Source organism: Mustela lutreola, chromosome 3, assembly GCF_030435805.1.
Source record: "Mustela lutreola isolate mMusLut2 chromosome 3, mMusLut2.pri, whole genome shotgun sequence".
NCBI classification, from domain to species: Eukaryota; Metazoa; Chordata; class Mammalia; order Carnivora; family Mustelidae; genus Mustela; species Mustela lutreola.
The window spans coordinates 4,514,187-4,537,363 of NC_081292.1; the positions used below are offsets into that span (position 1 = coordinate 4,514,187).

Here is a 23,177-nt window from a genome sequence, read left to right on the forward strand (position 1 = left end):
GTGAGAGTCACCGATTTGTTGGAAATGAACAATATAATATATGAAAGGAGCTAGTTGTCCAATAAACAACGTTCCTAGGAACGGGCTCTGCCAGGGTGGGCGAGCATTACTGCTGCTCACAGGAGAAACAAGGCTCCCATCTACCGTGGGCGGGGGCAGCTCTGTGCTTTCACCAGGCCAGGAAGACCCGCCTGGGAAGAAGGAGCTGTGATCACAGCCTCAGAACAGGAGGGGTGGCTCTGGCTGCCGAGACAGGTGTCTGGGCTGTGGTGGTTGGGCTCCTGGTGGTGATGGTAGGTACTGCTAAGCAGAACGGACTGTGTGAATGCGGACGGGGAGGCAGGAGGGGAGGAGAGCTGACCCCCCACCCTCCCTTCCCTTCCCTCCACATTAGCACCCCAGGTGCTGTCCCTGATGGCCTTGGGGCCTCTGTGCTGCCTCTAGCTAGGAAGGCTGCCCTGCCCCAACATTCAGGGGCAGGTGTGTCACTGTGTCCCTCCCTGTGGCCTTAACAACTGCATGGGAGATGCCCCTACCAGGCCTGGCACATGGCAGGCCCTCGGACAACCTTAGCCTCCACTGCTCTGTCAGCCCGTGAGGTCCCAGCCAGCGGCAGGGCCAGGACTGGGGTGAGGATCTGGACATAACATGTAAGGGGAATCCAACACCTCAGTAACCAAGATAAATAAGACTTTAATGCTGTATTTTAAGAAATTTAAATTAGTGCAGTTGAGCCCCCAGGAACAAAACGTCACAATTTTAAATAAAGATGGGACCTAGCCCTGTACTTGAACCGCTCACCTTCCTTAATCCCCCCAATCCCAGCACCATCAGAGCCCCATTTACTTATACTTTTATACTTTTGTATTTTGTTCCTCTTGGATCATTTGGCATTAATTTTTGTTTTTTAAATACGGCATTGAACTATTATATATTTTGGATACTGATGTTTCCAGAATCCTTTACGTGTTTACGTGCAGGTAAGTACTCACTTGACTTACCCTAGGGTCAGCCCTGGAAAATGGGGTTGGAGCTCTTACTAGTGTATTAGGAAGCAAACAGGAATTCTGTGGTGTAACAGCAGAGCACTCACTGGAGCCACTGGGTATCAGGATGGGAAACATCCGGACTTTCCAGCCTGCCTGGCGGGCTGAGACATCTAGTGTTTATGGCCCATAGACTCTGTGAAGTCTTATAGGGTGTTGACATACCCAGGGCTCCTATTTCAGAAACTGTAGATGTCAGGTCTCAATGCAGATGGAACAAGAGATTTTCCCCATCGGTGCTGGGTTAAGAGACACCCGTAAAGCTTAGCATTGCCTCTGCTATTTACCGTGCTTTACCCTCCCTTTCTGGGGTCATCAGCTGGGGTAAGCGGATTCTGTAGGCAGCCAGTTTCAGTGGATCCTTAAGCAACCTTTGCTGTCAATTTGTGGGGGCTGGGCTTTGCCTCTGCTGAGGAATGGCTTTTATTCAGAGAAACAAAAGCAAATCAATTAAACAGATAAGGAGTTCCCTCCACTAAGTAGGGATTGTTTTCTTTATCAACCCAATCCCACTTGAAGTGCTGGTGTCTTGAGACAATGGCTCTGCCTTTGTTCCTTTATAATTTGCTTCCAGGGAGGGTTTCTTCTTTTGCATATTCAGAGAGAGCCAAAGAAAGCTTCCATCCAGAAAAGAGCAGCGAAATTAGTGCAGTAGCTGATAGACAGGGTTCTAGCTGTCTCCATTTGGGAGTCCACAGGTGACCTTGAGAAGTTGGCAGGACTTGGGGTCCACCTTACATCATGAGCCCCTAGGCAGTTACAGTGGGCTGTTTACCCAGTGTTCTAAGGGCCAAGGGCCAGGTTACGGGCTTTCCGGTATCATCTGTTGTAGTGGTCAGCATGATTCTAGGAGCTACGGGTATTATTCCACTTTACAGATAAGGAGGCTAAGGCTTGGCAAAGTTAAAAGCCAATACTGCCAAACTCTGGGGTGGTACACCAGAGGGGACCCCTGCTGGCCCAACTGTAGTATGTTGTAGTATGCTGTAGTATGCCACCCCAGTGAGTATGCTGTCAAAACTCCTAGTAACGGGAGAACCCGCATCAGCACCACGGACAGCTCCCAGGAGGGTGGTGTCTTCCCAGGACCACCACCTCCTCTTGGGGAGTCCCTGAGGAGTTAGAAGTCTGAGCCCTCACAGGCGGGCCTCCCAATCCAAGCCCCTTACTATGTTCTTTATTCATCCTACACCACTTGCCAGAAAACAGACGGGAGGACTGTTTCATTTTCTGTTGAACCTCGCTTATCAAACAAGATCTCAGCTAGACCTGTGGACTTGAAGATGAATTTGTGCACTGAAAATGCTACCAGTGGCCGAGCACTTAGGATTATTGTTCTCTCGCTTTCCTAGCTAGAGGTCCCGGGTGCTCACTGGTGCCCTGCCTCTCCAAGGGCCTTTGTTGTCTTGGTTGGTCGCGACTGTGATCCTGCATCGGGGAGGTCAGCTTTCCCAAAATGGATCCTGCAGATTTGCAGCTGCTCTGACTGGTGGCTAGGTCTGGGGAGGTTAATGCCACGATCGATTACAGCTTCGCTGTGGAGCTCTCAAACTGCCTGAAACACTGACTTTCAGGGAGAGGGTGTGGAGGTAGTGGCTGCTGTGATGATTATGATCCATGCGGAGGAGGAAGGAGGAACGAGATGATAATCAGAGTGAAGACCCTGGGAGCATGCTTTTCTGCAGAGTCCATTGTAAAACCCTCTCCCAGTAGAAAATGGTGATTATTCTCTCCTCCACGAAGAGCATTTGGGTTTCTTCTCCTTCATGTGCCCACCAGTCAGGTAATGGGAACTGTAAGGACTGTAGTCACTAGATGACCAGAAGCCCCCACTTGGAGTTTCTGGACAATTCTGGGGGTGATGGATAAGACCTCCTTTGCTACTCTTAGAACTCCAGAAGAGGCTCTAGAATCCGTTCCTGCCCAGAAGGTACCCCAGTGCCATATGGTTTATGATCTCTTCAAGAGTATAGGTCTCTTTCACCCAGAGCTGCCTCAATCCTGAAAGATTTTCACCAAGCACTCCTTTCAAAGTTCCCTTATTAGTCAGAAGGTGTAGAGGTAGGTCAGGTATGGGCCATGCCTTCCAGGGCCTGATGTTGTGTTGGAGAAGAAAGACCTGCAAGCTGGTGATTTGTACAAAAGTTAGACTGGGGCTAGGGGTGATTGCAATGGGAGGGCACAGGCTGGGTTCTGGAGGTCAGTGAGTGTTTCCCCATCTGGCTCTGCCACTTAGTAGCCGAATGCATTTCACTTACTAATTATAGCACTTGGGCTATTTATTTGACTTCTCTGAACCTTGGGTCCCTCACCTGTAAAAGAAGAGCCATATGGTCTACCTCACAAAGGATGTGAGGATTGAACAAGGAAACATTTTCAGAGCACCAGGCATGGAACCAGCTGGGTACATCTACCTGCAAATGTTCCTCGTAATTGTTTCTCTGAATGAAGAGCATTTGTATCAAATGGTCGGGAGAAGAGTAAATGGCTTTAAGGAAAATCATGCCATGGGGCAAGGGGTCCCCTGTGAAAGTCACGGGGAAGTGGTAGGATTTTAGTTGCATTGGAAGGTGAGGCAAGGATTTGTCAGCCATCCTTGGGGAATGGCTTTCCAGGCAGTGAAACAGCACACAAAAATTCGGGGATAGGACTTAACTCTGCCAGCAGCAGAGACTTGTTAACTGGGGTTTAGGCCCTGCCCTCCACGGTTTGTACATTTCTGGTGGATTCACAGAAACCAGCATCCTTCGAGCAGTCCCCCGTATGAACACAGCCTCTAAGTAATTGTTACATTGTACGCTTTGTACATGATGGTCTTGAGAAAACACAATTAAACACTGAAGAAAATCTTCTCCTGACCCAGGAGAACCTCTCCAGGAAGGTGAAGGAGAAGGAAGACAGCCCCTGTTACTGAGTCAGAGTGTGACATGCATCATAGGCCGTCCGCTGGGAGACTGCAGGCTGAGATCTTACTGTCTTCTGTAGCCAGGCAGCTACACCTGCTGCAAACAAGTCCTTGAGATAAACAGGAACTGGTCCTCCAGTCAGAGGACTTGACAGCACCATTGTCAGGCGTGCTCATCCCAAGTGGACCTGGGCGTTAGGTGATCACCTGTGTTAGTTCATTAGCTTTATAAAAAGGAAAATGAACTCACATCTTTATGACAGGAAATAGTTCTGCAATTTGGAGCAAAGAGCCTGCTTTTCCCTTAGGCTCCCTTTCTCCCCAGAGACAGGAGATGGGGGTCCCTCTCTTCCTCGGATGATTGATTACATTTCAAAGGGATGGATGCCAGGTCCTTGAGAGAGACTTTTCTGAGTCCTGGATCTGGCAGGACTTAGTTAGCTTTTAGAAAGATTTACATACATTTTGAAGAAGCACAGAACCAACAGTGACAAGTTTTCTAAAGTAAATGCTGTAAAAAAAAAAAGTTTGGGGGAGAGAATCTCTTCCCTTCTTTTCATGGGAAAGAGATTTAAGCCCTGACAAGCATTCTGAATGAGTATCATCTAGGAGACCAGAGCTAGTAAAGTGATGAACTAGTACTCTCCCCCAAATATAAACTCCGGGCCGGCGCCGGCAAGGATGTTGTTGTTTCGTTGCTTAGAAAGCTTCCCGGAGCAGCTCATTAGACTTCTAGGCTATAAAGGCTATGCTCTTGACATTATGAAACCAGTGGGACAAGGCATCATGACTAGGAAAACAGCTAGAAATGTAACTTGGGCAGGAAGAGGCAGTTTGAATACGTATATATCTGGATTAGAGTCCAAATCTTGCTTTTTTATTAGCTGTGTGACCTGGGGTAAGTGACTTCACCTCTCTGGTCTTCAGATTTTTTTAACTCTACTCTCTGGTCAGAACCTCCACCTCATAGAGGAGTCTTACGGGCTAAATTAAATAACACAGTCATGTTAAATATTTTTTGTGTCAGGTCAGTATATAAACAAAAGAATACACGGATTGGGATCTCATGTGGAAAGTCCCGGCAATGTGCCCAGAGGAGCAGAGGCTTGGTAAATGTCAGCCCTCACTTTGGGAAGGAAGTGAGTCAGGGTTGGGGGTGGCTGTGTTTGCTTTGATCCTTCGCTGACACAGAGAAGGAGACAGGACAACTGTGGAGATCCTTGAGCTCCTGACATTTTCACTGCTGGGAGTTGAAGGTGGAAGCCACCCTAAGCCCAGACTGAGGACTGGGATTTGAAAAGAAGCCATTTACTTTTAAGGCAATTGTCCTAAATGTCAGAGAAGCAGTATGCTGCTACACTATGTCACTTCTTTTCATTGAGATTATAATACAGCCTGCAGACAGTGTGCTGGCTTTATAGATTGAAACGCAGTAGAACTAATTACATGTAAAAATGTTGGAACAAATGCTCTTCCCCTCTGAACCTTTTTCTCTCCTCTGCACACTGGCCTTTGGCATTTCACAGGCATTAGTTCGCCTGAGGCCCCCAGCACAGCTCATGGAGTGGTCAGGGAAGGTTACAGGTGGTCACAGTGCCCAGTTAACTGCTGACGTGGCACAGCAGTGTGGATGGGGAGAGGGCTGGACCCTATGTTTCAGGGGCTGAATTGTGGGGCTCTGTCCCTGGATTAACTCTCCTAGATTGAACTGCCCCTGGCGTCCTTCATTTACGGGATGAAAAAACCCAGAGCAAAGAGGGGACATGATCTGCTCAAGGATGCAGAAACAAGAGGTGACAGGCCTGGAGCAAGAGCCAAGATTGACTTACTGCGAAAGACTTATTTGACTGCATAAGGCATTCTTTTAAAGGAACTGACATGTTTTGTGTTTAATAATGTTTTGCTGAAATACATTTGTTGCCTCAGTAAATGCAGAGCCAAAATAGGTGACAGTTTAGAGAGATTGGAACCTTTGAATGTTACTTTCAAGGTTAGTCTGTGAAAAATATTTTTGATAGGTTTCCTATCATGAGTGTCTTAACCACAAGAACGACAGCAGTGATGATGGTGATGTGACGGTGATCATGGTGATCATGTTGACAGAGGTGATGGTGGTGATGGTGATGGTGATTATGATGGCGATCATGGTGATAGAGGTGATGGTGATGATGGTGATGATGATCGAGATGATGGCAATGATGGTGATGATGATGGTGATCACGGTGAGAGAGTTGATGGTGATGATGGTGATGATAGAGATGATGGAGATGATGGTGATGATGGTGATGATGGCGATCACAGTGATAGAGTTGATGGTGATGATGATGGTGATGATGCTGGAGACCATGGTGATGATGACGGTGATGGTGCTGACCATGGCGATCATGGTGAGAGAGATGATGGTGAGGATGATGATGAAGGTGATAATGGTGATGATAGTGATAGTGACAGATGATGGTAATGACTAAAATGATGAGAAGAGTGATAGCTAACAATGAACTCAGTACTGGCTTATGCACTTTGTAGATTTTCGGTTATTTTAATGCTCGCAACAATCCCATGACAAAGGTTCTGTTTTTATTATTCTCATTTTAAAAGAAGGAGTTAGAAGTGAAGCAGGTTGCCCAATGACAGGGTTAGCGATGACAAAGCCAGAGTTCAAATACAAAATAATTTACAAAAAGTAATTATAACTAATGTTTATTGAGTTCTTGCTATGTTCTGTGCTTCGTGTTGTGTCTGATTTTATTTCTTCCAACACTTCACAGAGTAGGCAATCATTATTTTCTCTACTTTATAGATAAACAAGAAATCTTACAACTCACGGTTTAAGTGACCCACTCAAGGTCACACAGCTAGAAAGGGAGGGAATAAGCACACATACATACAGATGGAGTGAGTCTTCTTCCTCAGCCTTCTGGGCAGTGCTGTCCCGTCCACTGTCTTAGCTTCTCCTTCTTCCCACCTCACACCAGACACTGTGATGATTTGGCTCCTTTCCCTCCCACACCCAAATATCCCCGTTTCCTCCTGACTGCCCCTCCTCTCTTCGTCCTGGGCCTTTCCGCCCACCCTTGACTGCAGTGAGGAATCCCTTCTGAAACGGAGAGCAGTCAAACTTCCTAGTGCCTGCAGCTCAATCCAGGTTCAAGGAGAAAACATGCAGGGCTCTCAGTGAGGGAGGCATTGTCTGCCTCTCCAGTTCCATATTCCACTGACCCCCATCAGCACCCCATGACCCAGTTAAGCCATTCCATCAGCAGTTCTTCAACCAGACTCCCTTGTTTCTCTCTGTGGATGCCATGCCTGGCCTGTGGCTCAGACTGGATGAGAGCTTGATGAAAGAAGAGTAAATGGATGAAGAAATGAGTCCAGAGCTAGATGAATGCATACAGACTTTTTTTCTTTTGCAATGTAGTTCTACCAACATTTCTAATAAGTTTCTTTCTTTTTTCTCCCAAGGGAAGTAAAGGGGAGCGTGGTGCCGATGGTGAAACTGGACAGAAAGGTGACCAGGTAAGAACTTACTTTGTAAAGAACCTGAAGAGACATCACTGTTTCTCCCAGATGAATTTCATTCTGCCATTTCTGACCTCACCTCTTGGATCTCCTTTGTTTGAAGTAGGAATTTTTTTAAACCACATTTTCATGGTTTCCATCTTGATTCCTGTGGTTCATTGTCACCTTCCCCTTCCCCAGTTATCTGAGCAGCCTGCCTTTTCTGATTTCCTTTTGTTTTGTTTTGTTGGAATCTTACCCTTAGAGGTCTAGTTCTCTGAAATGGTTATCATCCATTACACAATGTCCCCTTCTTTCCTCCCACCCTCCCATCACTCTTCAAGTACCTGTCACATAACTCGTGGTACTAGCGGAAATGTTACACAGATGTCCCTTCTGCGCTCAGTGCCCAGCCAGCCTTGTTGGACCACTTCTCCAAATGCATTGCAAGGTAGCTTCCATGACAACATACTCCTCTTTTCTGTGGATTTGAAACCAGCATCCCTGTCATCTTTTATACAGCATTACCAGCTGATTCTGCAGTCCAGCTCCCTAGCCTCCAGCAGCCTTTCTGCCAGTTCAAGTGGCTCCTGCTTGGCTGCTGTCACTCTTCCCCTTCCTCCCTCCCACCTGCCCTCCACCCATCACTGCTCTCTGCATCTTCCCATCGGTGCTCCTTGCAACCAGCTAAAAGGCAGGCATGGCACCAGGCTCTGAGCTGTAGAGGGAGTAACGGGCAAATCCTGACATCATGGAGGTTTCTGTTCCATGACGGTGAAGCAAGCACTCCTGAGGGGATGTGTTCAGAGCGATGCTCAAGGTCTGAACAACATGCTCATCTAAAGTTCCATCTGTGTTTGGAAAAATAAAATATACTTGGATTATTCTTACAACAGCAAATTTTCAAGACCAGTACACTCGATCCTGAGTGTTACAGCTTGCGTTTCCCAGTAGCAGGAGATAGAGGTGAAGGGCAGGGAGATCTTCCATGGTTGTGTGTCTGCTTTTGTAAAACACTGTCGTTCGAAAACAAAATGGTGTATGCAGTACTCTAGCTTGTTTAGCTCCTGCCATAACACACATAGACTCTGCTCTGCATGGAGGCGAGAATCTCTTTCTTAACGTAATGCAACTCCACTACAGCAGAGGTATCATGATTCGGTAACCCCAGAGTTTCTGTTGTGACTGTATGTTGTGTGTGCATATGCTTTTATTTGCTCTCACAGGATGTTTCCAGTCTACACAAAAATTAGAAAGCATAATAAAAAGACCCCCCACCTCCATACCTATCACCCAGCCACAGGATCCTGTAGCCACTATGGCCACATCTGTTTTCATCTGTGCCCTCAGTGACTTCCCCACACCATCTTCCTTCACTTTATGTAGAAGCAAATCCACTCTCAGGAGAGATTCATTTTTGTAAATATTGTTGGATACTTGGAAATACACCAGTAGTACACACACACACACACACATACATATACATATATATGTACACATACATATATAGAAAGTCTTTTTGTTGCCAGTGCCTTTATCTAAAATCATTACTGGAGTTAGAAGTCAGATTCTGGGTTGTTGTCTGAAATTTACTAGCCACCAAAGTGAAAAGCTTCTTATAGGTCACTTTGAAGAATTGCCTCTTGTGTTTTCCTAGGGTCATCCTGGAGTTCCCGGTTTCATGGGGCCCCCTGGGAGCCCTGGGCCACGGGTAAGTCATGCTTTTGAATCCCCTCCTCTCTTGGTTTTGATGCTGGAACAGGTTCCCATGCTCATTGGACCTGCCTTGTTAAGGACTGGGCTGATACCTTAAAGGTGTCCAGGGGCTGAACAGAAGGTGCAGGTCCCAGAGGGACAGTGGGTCAAGGATGGGGACTTGACCCCATGGGACCCAATGGAGTCAAGGATGGAGTGACTTGAATAGGTGGTGCTCCTGGGCAGTTCAGTTAAAATGCTGTTGGGACCAGGGGAGCTTGGCAGAGGTGGGCAGGCTTCATATATTATTAATTTCTATCTATCGCATGTGATGAGAAACCTGAGAAAAGTGTAAGATTAGGATCATAAGTGAGAAATGGAGAAATAGGTTCCTGTCTTGCATAGGATCCTGTCCCATGGCAAGAGGCTCTGGGCATCATAGAGTGTCTTTAAAAACACAGACTTTCCTGGATTTACTTAATTAATAACAATAACAATAATAACAACAAAGTTATTATTATTCATTGTTACCATCTTCAGCTGCTCATTCATCATCACCCGAAGGCATTGTCATCAGTATAACCACAGATTTGGTGAATTATCTTCCCATCTATCCCCACGGGCCCCTGAGCAAATGGTTTTCCTTTCCTTGGTAGTGACTGACGCTGACCGATGCTCTTCTAACAATTTCATCTCCCTTTGGTCTGAACTGCCCGCAGATTAGTCTTGAAGTTGTTGCTTACGTAGCCACCTAAGGTAGCCATGGTAACGAGCAGCGCAAATGAGCATCCTCGCCTAGCCTAGCCAGGACCAGCCGCCTGCAACTTCCCATGGGTTCTCCAGGAGCCCTGGCCCCCCAGACTTTGCAGAATGAGGGATCATTTGTAATGGCTAATGGACAACTAAAGGGGAACCCACTTCAAATAGGGACATAATCAGTAGAGAAGCAGAGGCTGAGTTAAGATCATGAAGTTCAAATGCATGCTGTTAATCTTTCTTTGTCTTCTTTTTAACAACTCTAAATGACTTCTAAGTGTAAGTATGTTTGTTCTTAGAATAAATTAGGTCGTTTTAAATGTATATTTCCAATAAGATCATACAGAAGTATGAAACTGCATCTTTTATTTCGAATCTGACTTTTACAGCAAATTCATAAAAAGTACATTAACTGTAAAAGTACTAAAGCTTTCCCAGTGTGCTGGAGAGCTCACCTCAAGCCTCAGACCCTCAGCTCACTCCCACCTCCCTGCGTGGAGGCCTGTGCTGTGAGCACCCTTTCCCATTTCTCAGTCTTCACGCCTCATTGTGTGTCTCTGCTGTGACCAGGATTTCAAACCGCCTTTCCAGGGGATGGTTCAGCTCTTGCCATTTAGGTTCAAGAAAATCTATTAAAGCCCCCTCCCCTCCCCATCCCGGTCTTTCAAAACCCTATTACGCATCCCCAGTGCAAAAGAAGCCGTGCTCTCCTCTCCTTGGAAATTGCCCTTTGGACCCTAGGGCAGCTGTAGGAAGTGGCTCCTAGCCACTGGTTCTCATGCTAGATGATGAATCTGGGATTCAGAAACGGGCATGATCAGAGGGCAGCTTCTCCGTCTCCCACTGATCAATGTGGTCAGTTCATGCAGTTGATTCTTACTGAGTTCCTGCTCTGTGCCATGCATGCCCTGGTCTGTTCATTGTTTTTGGGAATGGATGCCAGTCACCCGTCCATCTGGGTTCAGTGGCCAGTCATACAGAAGCAACTCGAGAGCAGGAAACCTGCTTGGTCATTTATGCATTGTTTCTTTGTGTGCTTCTATGTCAGATGCCATAACCAGGGACATAGATACCAAACAGATAAAGTTCCTTTATTATTGTTACTCCAAAGCTTATTTCCTGGTGCTCAGTTGGCATCCTTCTTTCAGAGAAAACCCTTCCCCTATTCCCAATGCGCTGTATGGAATTTAATTACAACATAGCTAGGTTCCAGGGTACAGGGTGCTGGGGGGGGTTGGCAAAATTATATAGAAGAATCTAATAGAAACCCCATTGTTGGGCTGGGGTTTGGACTAGAGGTGGAGGCTCCCAGCAGCAGCCCAGCTAGGGAAGCATGAACCTTGAGATATGTATGCACGTATTATCGACATCCTTTATTTCTAAAACATTTACTGACTCATTACCTGGGGAAGAGGTGGAGGCAAATCTGATTGCATCTTATCCCTGGGGCATTTATCCGACATGGCAAATAAGACCTATCTTCCATAGCTGTATCAGATTTCCTTGAGGTCCATGGTACAGCCATTTCTGTAGCCCTAAAACTTGGCCAGCACTTGCTATGACATAGGCACTCGATAAGTGTATGTAAAAAACCTAAAGCTGCTGGGAAGGTATCATCAGTAAAGTATGCAAGATCTTGCTTATTTGTTCCCCCATGTCTGCAGTGCTTGTGGTCTTGGGCAGGCTAGTAGACACACCACTGTTATGAGTGTCTGTGATAACAGAGAACACTTTGGGGAAAGCCCTTAGTGAGCGCCAGTGCTGGCTAGCTCTTTCTATGTAGGACCGTACTGAGTCCTCTCAACAATTCAAGTGAAATAGGTCCTCTCTTTTTCTCCAGTGCACAAAGGATCTGAGAGATGCAGAGGAGTAAGCAGGATATGGACCCAGGATCTGGCGTGGGGAGGGTGCACCCCAGCCAACACCCTCTGTTCTGTGCTAAGCATTCTGCAGGCAACGCCTCCTGACCCTCCTTACAGCCTGGGCGATCATGTCACTTCTCCCCTTTACCAACAAGGAAACTGAAGTTAAATGCCCAAAGCTAGAAAGAAGCAGTGTATTTGTTCGTCTAAAGACTCTCTGCCCCATCTGCCAGCCAGCCCAGCTTTTCCTTTACTCATTTATTTAAGAACAAGTGAGCTCCTGCTAGCTCCAAGGAACAGTTTTAGTTCCCAGTAAAGCAAATAATCGATCAACACTGGGATGTCAGAGGGAGGCAAAAGCTAGGAGCGGCATAAAGGCGTTATTAAGAGGGGCAGGGACTTGGATTTTCGATTTGGGAGGCAGGTGATTTCTCACTGAACTGAGACGGGGAACAGGGCATGCTATGAGCTCTGAGCCCAGGGGACTGGATTGCAGGCAGGGGGAGCAGCCCTGGAGAGAGCCCGCAGGGAGGGGGGGGGCAAGTCTGGGCTCACTCTGCTGTACTGACCTGTGTAGAGCTCCTTCTTCCTGGATCTATGTGTTTCCCATCCTTGAACTGACAAAACCAATAGCTTTCCCTATTGACCTGGACCATAAATCCAGTCGTTCCTTTTTGCCTCTGTCCCTAAATGTTCTCTGATATTAGCTGAAAATGTCCACTCTGAAGTGAGACCCTGTCCCATTGTCCTAGGGATGACTGTGGATGCTCTGGTCCTTCGTGCAATGTGGCTGCCATGCTCCCAGCATCTTTGTGTTCCCAGAGGCCAGCCCTTCCTCCTGGGGAGGGCAGAAGCCCCCCGGGAGTACCTAGGGTTCCAGCTGCTGGGGAGGGGCTTGGCTCGCACCTTTGTGCTCCCCGGGCTTCGTGCACAGAGAGACACTCATGATTCCGCCACTGACGCCCTGCTCTGTCATCCTCAGGGAGCAGACGGAGTTGCTGGCGTCGCTGGCCCTCCAGGAGTCCAAGGGCTGCCGGTAAGTTCCTCGCTTGGCTGTCCTGCCTTGAGTCTGTGTTTGGGTGTCCCAGAACCCAGGTGTATGCCAGCCCTGCCCCGGGGCCTCCCTACCTCTGTGGCTCACTCACACCCAGTATTCAGCAAGGGTCTTGCAAGGAAACCACAGAAGGGGCCGCTTTCTATTGGTGTCCAGTGTCTTGCCTCAAAAATACAGGTTTGGATGAATGATGTGGCAATCTGTGATTCCAGGATTCCATTAACAACCAGCTCACCCAGGCTCCAGCCAGTGTGATTCTTTCCCAACAGGGAGAGGGGAGTGGAGAGGCTGGAGCTGACCCACGCCGAGGCTACGGCGTGCATCAGGAGGCACATCAGGCAGGAGGACCGACCCCCTGTTAGTCAACCGTTCCAAAGAAGGGAGAGAAGTAAGAAAGGGGTCACGCTCCAAGCTGGCTGGTGAGCAGGTCACCCCAAGGGTGTCCGGACTCCAATGTCAAGAGCGTTTGAGGAAGCAGTTAGGACAGCTTCCCCCTCCTGGGATGGGGAGGACAAAGCCCAGTGGGACTGGATCTCTGGTCCAAAGCCACACAGGAAATCAGTTCCAGGTCCAGAGTGAAGTCAGTTGGGAAACTCCCAACTCCGTGTTCTTCCCTCGGTTCCACACTGACCCTCTGTGTGGGGCGGTCAGGGTGGGCCCCAGGGGTGTTGAGGTTGAAAGTTCCCAGCCAGGTGGATGGTTTTTCCTTCCTCATCTGGCCGGTCCTGTCCAAGCAGCCCACCTGCTGTTTACCGATTCCCGGACAGCAAAGGATTTGCTTGTAAAACAAATTTTTACAAAACAAAACAAAACAATTTTTACAAAACAAAAAAATTTGTTTTGTAAAAACAAATGGACTAAAAACCAACCAAACAAATAATCAAACAAAACAAACGAACTGTTAGCCCAAGGAGAATCAGATGCAGGACCCGGACAGGAATCCTCAGGTACTTGGGAGTTAAACTGTATTGAATGAGACATTGATTCTATCATGGGGGACCCTGAGGCGGGCGACAGCTGGGCTTGGAGCTGTCTGGGGGTCCTGTTACTTCACTGTATACAACAAACCAGAATATTCTCCAGATCTTCTTAGCATAAGTAACGAGTGTTGGTAATTAAAAAAAGAAATAAAGAACGCTAACTGGGATGAGCTTAAAAAAAAAAGATACAAGCGGAAAACATTTCCATTGTATTTTGAATTGAAACATACAAACCAGGAGCCAATCTTTTCGACCCAGAATGACGACCATCCTTGACTTTGGGTCCTCAGCACGGACTCTCTTGTCATTATCCTTATGACAGGAATAGCTCCCCAGTCACTATTTGCTGCCCTTCTTAAGGGTGGTTTGAGAGTACAGCAGCACCCGTGGGACGATTTCAATATAGAATCCTGGATCCTGGATCATTAGGGTATTTTTTCTAACCTTTCATAGCTATCCTGCTACAGAGATCTGGATCGTGAGTTATCCTTATAATGTATTTTGAAGTCCTCACTTAAAGATCGCTCTTTTTCTTTGTCCACCTAAGTTTAATGAGGTTACCTAATGAATAATTAAACTGTGTAATTTCCATAGCGAACTACAACTTCCACAATGCAAACAGGTTTAAGAACAAGCATCTGGACCCCTTGTGCATCCTCCAGTAGAAGCAAAAAATCCCTAAGCTGTAAATATGTCTGTGTCATGGACCATGTGGTCTCTGTTGGAAAAACTCAGCCCTGCTTTGGTAAGGTGAAGTCAGCCACAGACAACAGGTCAACAAAGGGCTTCTGATAAAACTTTATTTGCAAAAACAGCAGAGGGCTGCCGTTTGCTGACCAATGGTGGCTCCATCCCTGAGGTCTTTGGAACAGTAGACATTCAGGAGGAATCCAGGGAGCTCTATTATCAATATCCAAAGATCCCTAATGATGACTGAGTATTTGTCCTATGTGGACCCAAAAATATCTCCTTGGTTGCACGTTTGTAGGTTCTCTGGGATGGGAGGTGGTGGATGGTTTTGCTTTCCCCTGTTGTTATTTCGTGTTGGTCTAAGTGGCGCTGTGTCAAGGCAACCTCAGATATCATGGGTTGTCACGTTACAGAGACACAGGGCATACCAAATTGTTGTCGGGGCAAACACAGGACCTGAGCATTCCAGTTTCTAAAGTTAAAGGAAACCTTTCAACATGACTGTATCAAGTGCTACTGCTTTTGAGAAAACATTTTAACGAAGGAGTAGTCAACCTCCAATGTGGTCTAATCCTCATCTGTTCCCAGGGTGATGACAAAAGTTCTCATCTCTTCATGACGTGTGACTGTTATCTTCCATTTTCTTCAGGGTGGAAATAAGACTCAGTTGTGGAGTTTTTACTGAGTTTAAGTAACACTTCATAAAGGAAGTGTCCTTTGGGTCTCCCAATTGGACACTTTTGATGGGATGATATATAAGATCTGCATAAAGGTGAATTAAATGTCAAAGTAATTTTGCTTTTTGCTTTTTTTGCAAGAAGCTAACATCACAACCCTTATGAATATGTCACTTGGTGTGGCCTGTAGATGAGAATGTAAAACCTGATGCCAGCATTTTATCGCGGAAGGAACAGTGATGGGAGAGACTGTGAAGTTGTCAGGGCCTCTGATGGTGGTAGAGACACAGATGACGTCAGAATGTTCACGCAGATAGAAGTGATGGCTCTGATGACATCATCTGATTTAGTAGCCTTGGTTGGCAGTGATGTGCATCTTTGATGAATATAATGGAGAAAGAAGTATGAGTTAGTGCAATTGGGCAAACAGTCTTTGAAAACACAAGCTCTGTGTCCCGGGGGAAAGATATACTAAAAGCGACCTACCAGTGGTAGAAAGTTTGGGATCCTCCAGACAAGAGGACGGTAATAATAGACCGTCTGTTCAGGTACTGGTCACCTTTTCACTTGCTTTGGGTCCTGTGTGCACAACAGCCCCAGATGCTCTGGTTGAGCCACATGATGAGGACCCGAATTTCAGGCAGTGTAGGGACAGAGTGTAGAGCTGGATCCAAGTCTTGTGGACCCCCAAACCCAAATATCTTCTCCCCCCAGACTTTTCCTACTTTAATTCCCCCCGAGTCTATGTCATACAGCCAAAATGAGCCCCTCTCTGCCCACCCACCCATGTGATTGTGCTCTGCCTGGGGCACCTCCCTGTAGGGGGTAGGAAGGGAGACATGCCTGGAAAGCCAAGAGGCAGAAGCACCCATTGCTTCCAACCAAAGACAGCCCATGAAGGCAATTCTGCATGGAATCACATACTTCCAGAAAAGCCGATCTGAGATTTAATGGTGTTTTTCTGTCTTGGATCTTTTAGGGGAAGGAAGGTCCTCCTGGCCCCCAAGGCCCGTCTGGATTACCCGGAATCCCAGTAAGTGGTATTACAAAACAAACAAACAAATAAACAAAAAATGCCTGGTTTCTCCACTACAAAAATGGGCAAACAAAAAATAGATTTGCCCACTGTTAGAACAATGCATGGTTCTTAGGGGAATTTCCAGTGCTCCAGAAAATGAGGATAATCCCTAACCAAAGCCAGGTATGGTTATGGTTAATGTTGCATGCATTGTCTCATGCAACAGGCATTGCTGACCTGTGTAGATAGCGTTTCCCTCTGTCCACACACGCACATATGTGTAGGTGCAGAGTTGAGCCAGCCCACGCACACGTGTGCCCAACTCTGACGATCCTCTCGGATGGTAGAAACAGCTTCTGCTCCCCACACTGGTGTTAAATGTTGATGAGCTCATCAGATTTTATGTACACTCTACCCCACAAATACACCATAATATATGTGATCACTCCTCTGTTGCCACAGAAATCACACGGTTATTGGAAAAAGACTGTAATAAGCTAGTTTGCCTGCCTAGTGCTTTCCCGTTTTCTGTATGATGGTCCACAAAGGTGGGGTCTACCTCTCGGGTACAATATTGTATGAGGTTCTTGATACATAACCACCAAATTTCTTTCTATAAATACTGTTCTGGACTTTTATATCCAATATATCTCTCAGTGGGGTGGAGCTCTTCAGGGTGTTACTAATAAGACGGGTGCAGAGAGGCTATGTGCTACCGTCTCCATGGAGTATGAATCCCTGTGGGGCTTGTGGTCTGGCCTGGGCCGACTGCAGGGGCCTCTACTGGCCACAGCTCCCCACCCCTGCCCTGCATAACGATGTGTTTTATTGCAGACACGCTGGCTTCCTTTGGTTCCTAAAATGCTCTGCAGCCTCTCCTCTCCCTACCACAGGACCTTTGCACATGCGTTTCTGTCTATCCAGAATGCCCCTTCTTCGTCACGTCTTCCACCAGTGGATGCCTTTGATTCTTCCCACTCATCCCAGGCATCAGCCCTAGGAAGTTTTCACTGCTCCCTAGCCCCAGGCTAGGGCGGGCTCTCCTAGTTTCTTTTTCTTTTTCCTGAGTACCTATCTCAGCTGTTGTCACATCTTTATTTGTGTAATGGTTTGATCAGTGACCACCTCCTCCATTATTCATTGATTGGTTTGCTCATTCAGCAAACTCTGTTTAGGAGCCTACTGTTGGCTAGACCTGGGGACATTACGGTGGAGTGCCTGCTCACCAGGGCGGTGCTCTAGGTCTTGGGTTCTGGAAGACCAGGTTTTTGCTTCCCACACATAATGAACAGAAAATACTAATTACAGAAACAGATGGTTGAACAAACTGCTGTGGGAGAGCCCTTCCTCCTAGAGTATCTGACAAGGTCCCCCACCCAGCGAGGAGGCATTCCAGGGCACCATCGGTAGTGCTCCCTACAGCCGTGCGATCCTGAGGTTGAGTAACCTGCGCAGGGTGCTCAGACCTGAAAACACAGGCTGGGATGTGAAGCCCCTTTAGTCTAAACTGCAGCCCAGTAGCCTAGCCTATTCTGGCAGCTGGGAAGAATTGACTGATTTCATTCTAGTGGTGGTAACGCTGGGGAGAAAAAATCCGGGTTTGGCTTTTGTGCTGACCCCTTATAACTGAAGTCCTCGTGCGCAGGAGAAGAGAGACCTGACCTTTGCTGTGACTGTGTGTACCATGCTGACCCCATCCTGGGGCTCAGACCTGAGCCAAGCCTGGGGGTATGCCTCCCTGGTGCCCATGAACGGACCCTGCTTTCCTGTCTCTCACCCCATCCCCACTCCAGCTGCCCTGAACTGCTTTGCTCCTTCCGCAGCATTTGTCTCAGAAACACTCCCTCCCCCTCTGCCTGGACAATAAGACTCATCAGAGCTTTCCTGTGCGTGGTGTTCACTGCCCCACAAGTCTCATGCAGAGAGCTCTCTGCACATTAATGCATCCATTCCATGCCTCGGGCCCCCTTAGTCACTCATCCCAAGGTCCGGCTGGACGTTATGTTCTCCAGGAGGCACCCCGAGCCTCCCCAGCGGCTTAGGTAGAACTCTGTGCTGTGTATCAGGATCCCTCAGCCCCTGTGCCGTCACAGCCCTGAGGGCGTTCAGCCCCACTCACCTGGTCATTTCTGTCCACCTGTGCCACCCCCCACCAGCACAGCACCAAGTACCGACCCAGGCCAGCGTTCAAGGTACCAGACGGACCCAGCCCTCATCCGCGCCAGTGTGCAGCCTGGGGGTCTCATGGAGAAGCCAAAGAGAAAAGGAAGGAACTACTGACACAAAATGTGGTGTGCTTGTGACACAGGGGGACCCAGGGGGCCATAGAGCCCAGAGGAGGGATAGTTGGGGAGCTGACACTCAAGGGGAGTGTTCAAGGTCAAGTAGTCCAGGCGAAGAAGGGTGAGAAGGGGCAGGAAGAAGGCATTTCAGTAAAAGGAGCAACTTATAAACGACACAGACGTATTTCCGTACAGGAACTGGTTAGAGGAAATGCTGAATAAGAAGAAGTGGCTTCCAGGGCGGGTAAGGGCTGGGAGAGGCACCGTGTAACCTGTCGCTGGCCCTCACTGGGCGCCCACATGCGTCTCCCCAAGTAGAGCAACACACCCTATCTTCTCTTAAGCATCAGCTATGCACCATGCTCTGCACCAGAAGACCCTCCGTATTCCTCTGCTGCAGGATGTGGGGGCGTCCCTCCAGTTCACTGAGGGTGCAGACACAGGCCCGGAGATGTTGAAGGAATCAGCAGCCTGTCGGTGCGGGGCAGCCCTACCCTCCCGCAGAGCCGCGTCTCCTTCTCAAGGGATTCAACTGGCCACCCTCTACCCACTGCGTTTCCCCCAGTGGCCCTTGTGCCGCTCCCGGGGACCGCGTGTCTGTGCCAGGAGGCCTGGGGTCTCCTGCTGGCCTCCAGCCAGAGTCTGCGAGACAAGGAGGCCCTTGTCTCCTCTCGTGGCATCAACTTCGGCTTCCATGCACGGGCCGCTGGTGCATGCACGGGCCGCTGTTCCATGCACGGGCCGCTGGTGCATGCACGGGCCGCTGGTGCATGCACAGGAAGTGGTTTCGGGAACTGGACTCTTAACTTAGAAGAGGATCAGTGCAGGGGCACCTGGGGGAGCTCCGGCAGTTGAGCGTCTGACTCAAGGTTTTGGCTCAGGTTATGATCTCAGGGTCCTGGGGTTGAGCCCTGTGATAGGCTCTGCGCTGGGTGTGGATCCTGCTTGGAATTCTGTTTCTCCCTCTGCCCCTCCCCCAATCTCTCTGCTTCTCTGGGAACAAAGGATGCGGAAGAGGATCAGCGTAGCCTGACCCCCCAGCAGCCCTGCAGGTGTAGCTGGTCAGGGCGGCTACGGCAGAAGCAGCGCTCCTGAGGAGTTCCGGGAGCCACCGAGCATCGGCCAGCAGTAAACTTCGATGGCTGTCCCCAGCGGCTTTCCAGCAGTGCCAAAACCCTGACGCTGAAGGCACTGATGAGGAACCACGCTCGGTTTTACCAGTGCCTGCAGCAGCGGGAGCACCCCCGTGGCTGGCACCGTTTACCGCTGCCTGGTTTGCTCTGCAAGCAGAAGCTTCCGTTCTCGGCTGCCCGGGTGACTCAGCAGAGCAGGACCAGCATTGCTTTTTAGGAAGAAGGCACTGGGGAGCCAAGAATACTAGTAACTTGCCCAACATCTTATGCCTAGTAGTGCAGGCGGGGCTCGGACCTTGCCTGGTTTGACTCAGTTTCCCCTCTCTCCTGCTGCCTGTGGCTTTCTTTTCCCAGACCCCACCCAGGGCAGGTGGCCCAGGATCGGAATCCGAGTCTGTGTGCTGTCATAGCCCTTGCACAGCATTATGCTTCCATTTGCAAAGACTCCTGAAGAATACTGGTCTCTTAGATTAACGTGAGGCTTATGAGACCTCCCTTGGAGCAGGAGGTTGGTTACAGGGAGGGGAAAACTCAGCTAGATTTCAGGGAAAGAAAGGCCAAGCGTCCACGGCCATTCTGTAACCCACGCAGAATCCTCGCTGTCATTCTCTGAGCCCCGTGTGTTCCCGGGTCTGTGCCCCGCGCGCTCCTGCGTCCAGCCCCCTCACCATCGGAAGCTGCGTCCTTACCCCTCATCACTGCGCTCGGTCCAGGAGGCCCAGCCGTGAGGCGCTGTTGCCCGAACTTTGACTTCAGGAAGTGTCCAGTCCAGGGCTGCTTTAGATCAACGGCTCTAATAATGATGCCGTTGCAATTCAGTGCTTTTCCGCTCTGTGCCAGGCACTGTGGATCTGAGATCAGAGCTGACCTGCGGTGTTGGGAAGGAACCACGCAGTCAAGCCAGTCCGTCTGTGGACACACCCCGGAGCCCTGAAGTGTGGCTGTGACTGTGCACGAGGCACGCGCTTCCAGCAGAACCCCCTCGTTCCTCCCAGCACGTTCGGCTGGAGATGACCTTTAATTTGATTCTCTTGCAGGGGGAAGAAGGCAAAGAGGGCAGAGATGGAAAACCAGGTCCCCCTGGAGAGCCGGTAAGCGACGCTAAACTTCCTCCTGTTGTATGGGCGCACCTAGTCACCTCTCAGCAGCAGCTGTCCTGTGTCAACGAGCTGCTGGGACGCTGGGACGCGGGCCTAGTAAGAGTTACTTCACTCATTTGTCCTGGCAGCCCTGCAGTGTGAACACCGCTGTCCCCATTATACAGCCGAGAAAACCGAGGCTCAGGGAAGTGAAGTGACAGGCCCAAAGTCACAGGACGGGCTGGTGACAGAATCAGAACCTGATCCCAGGGCTTCTACCTGTCCTCTGCGTTTTCTCTTCCTGCCCCGTGCAACTTCTACCCCGTTCAGACGAGAGGGGAGCTGGGGCAGGGGAGCCCACGCTGCTGTGGGAACCTGGTACCCGGAAGCCCGTTATTCCCACGGAAAGCCTGGGCATCTCCCCCACCTCCAGGTATGGGAGTTTGCCCTTTCTTCGGTTCTGGCCCAGAGCCCGAGGGATTGTTTTGTTTTGTCTTTTACCTTTTTCCTTATTCTTGAATGTCCCCTGTGTGGGGCACCCAGGGAGGCAGACCGCGTGCACGCGAGCGCATCTCTGCCTCGGCGGCTGTCGGCTGGAAGAGTGAGCGCTTTCTGCACACGCGGCTCTGTGGCCTCTTCGTGGTCCTGCCGCAGCTGGTCTCTGCTCTCTCTCCTGTGGGTCTTCATGGCCGGTGGTGACACATGTCTGTCTCCCCAGGTCCCTTCCACAGCCTCAGGCTCGAGGGGAAGCTGGAAGGTTGGTGTGTAGGGTTCGAGGCCTGGCTCCCCACAGGCCCCCCAGTAGGAGACCGGTTAGCGATGGGCCCCAGCCGTTTGCATTCTAAGCAGCCCCGGGGAAGGAGGGGGATGTCCTCCAGGCACTGCCGTGAACCTCCTTGGAGATGCATCCATACGTAAAAGAGCAAAGGTGCAGAGCAGTCTGCCCAGCTGGCCCCATTTCATGCAAAAGCCTTCGTGTATTCTTCGAGTGTTTGCATGACGACGGCCGGGGGCTCTAACTGTCGCCACCACACACGGGAGGGTGATTCTGGGCAGAAGGGCCACAGGGACACAAAGGCAACTTTGGCTCCGTAGTGAGTCGTTGTACCGTGGAGCCGTTGGTAGGCGTTGCTTGCTGATATCGTGGAGTTAAAAATGAACTGGACTACTTTATGCCAAAACGAAAGCCACAGCCAGAGGACCCTGGCTCCAGATGCTGGCTCCGCTCCAGACCAGCATGGGGGCCCCGGGTGAGTCAGGCAGAGTTTCCCAGATGCTTTCTCGATAGAACGAGAGTCACAGTAGCCACCTGGCAGAGTTGCCGGAGAATCCAATGAGGTGAGAAACGGTAGAAGGCATCGGGCTCGTCTCGCCGTTAAGTTTTTCAGCGAATCCCTTTCTGACAGCACCCCTGGCCGTGACTCCCTGAGAGGTCAGAGCTGCAGCGCCCTTAGGGCCACGAGGTGGGACAACATAACAGGTTCTGCCGCGAGGTTTATGTCCCATGTAATTTGTCTGGTCATCACCTGTTGCGACTCGTTCTGAGTCTTATGCAACTTGCCAGAAGTACCTTCTTAAACATTTTTCACCGCGTGCCAGATGCCGGAACGGGGAGACGCTGCTGAGAGTGAAGGAACGTGCTTGTGGCAGCGAGCAAAGTCTGAAGCACCTGCCAAGCCGCTAGAGGCTGAGTCCCAGCGGGACGGCCCGTGGCGGGCACATGGCAGTTAGAGGGACGTGGATGTGGAGGGGAGAGAGGACGGATGTTTCCGCCGGGTCCCCGCCTCCGGCTGGGGTACTGATGCTTGCTTCCATTTTCCACTGTTATCCCCGGAAAATCCCCATGAGGCCTGGTGTCATTATTGCCCCAGATGAGGAAATGCACAGAGAGGTTAAGTGGCTGGCCAAGGTCACACAGCGGGTAAATGAAGCTGCCAGGACTCATGCCCCGGAGGCTGACCCCAGAGGTCAGTACCGCAGAACTAGAAGTCAGCTTCTCTGCGGGCGTGTTATTCTGAGAGCTGACGTTTATGGTACGGGAGGACTGGGGCCCGTGGTCTTCATTCGGTCTGTTTATGGACCACCTCCTCCAGGCAGACCTCGGGCATAGAGCAGAAAGAGACCAGGTCTGTTCTTGGCACGCAAGGGGACATCAGTCCCTGAAGAGGCAGAGCTGGTCCTGCTGGAAGAGGCGGCTCAGCAGTTCCCACCTAGGGACGTTCCAGAGCCCTCCAGGCACCCATTCTGTAATCGCCGCCTGTGGCCAGTGTGAAGTCTTCTCTGTCCGAACTGCTTGGGAAGTTGGCATAGGGATGAGTGGCATCGGATCCCAAGGTAGCAGGATTTGTTGCAAGTGAGGGCTTTGGTAAGCAGCCCCAGGAAGCACCGGGGGCAGGAGGAAATGAGACAAAGAGAGAAAGAAAGCCATGGACCTCAGGCAAGTGAGTGAGCCACTCGGGCAGGCAGATGGGCCACAGTCATTGGAAACCCTCTTGGAAATTG

The 23,177-nt window shown here is 49.6% G+C and overlaps 1 protein-coding gene across 2 annotated transcripts in view; it reads left to right on the forward strand.

Annotated features, from left to right (window-relative positions):
• COL22A1 (collagen type XXII alpha 1 chain) overlaps positions 1–23,177 on the forward strand; it is a 236,355-nt gene that overhangs the window by 185,830 nt on the left and 27,348 nt on the right. For both annotated transcript variants that reach the window (XM_059165553.1, XM_059165552.1), the window contains exons 47-51: positions 7,414–7,467; positions 9,107–9,160; positions 12,745–12,798; positions 16,143–16,196; positions 20,634–20,687. In XM_059165553.1, the coding sequence (XP_059021536.1) occupies positions 7,414–7,467; positions 9,107–9,160; positions 12,745–12,798; positions 16,143–16,196; positions 20,634–20,687 (270 nt within the window). The remainder of the gene's footprint in view (positions 1–7,413; positions 7,468–9,106; positions 9,161–12,744; positions 12,799–16,142; positions 16,197–20,633; positions 20,688–23,177) is intronic.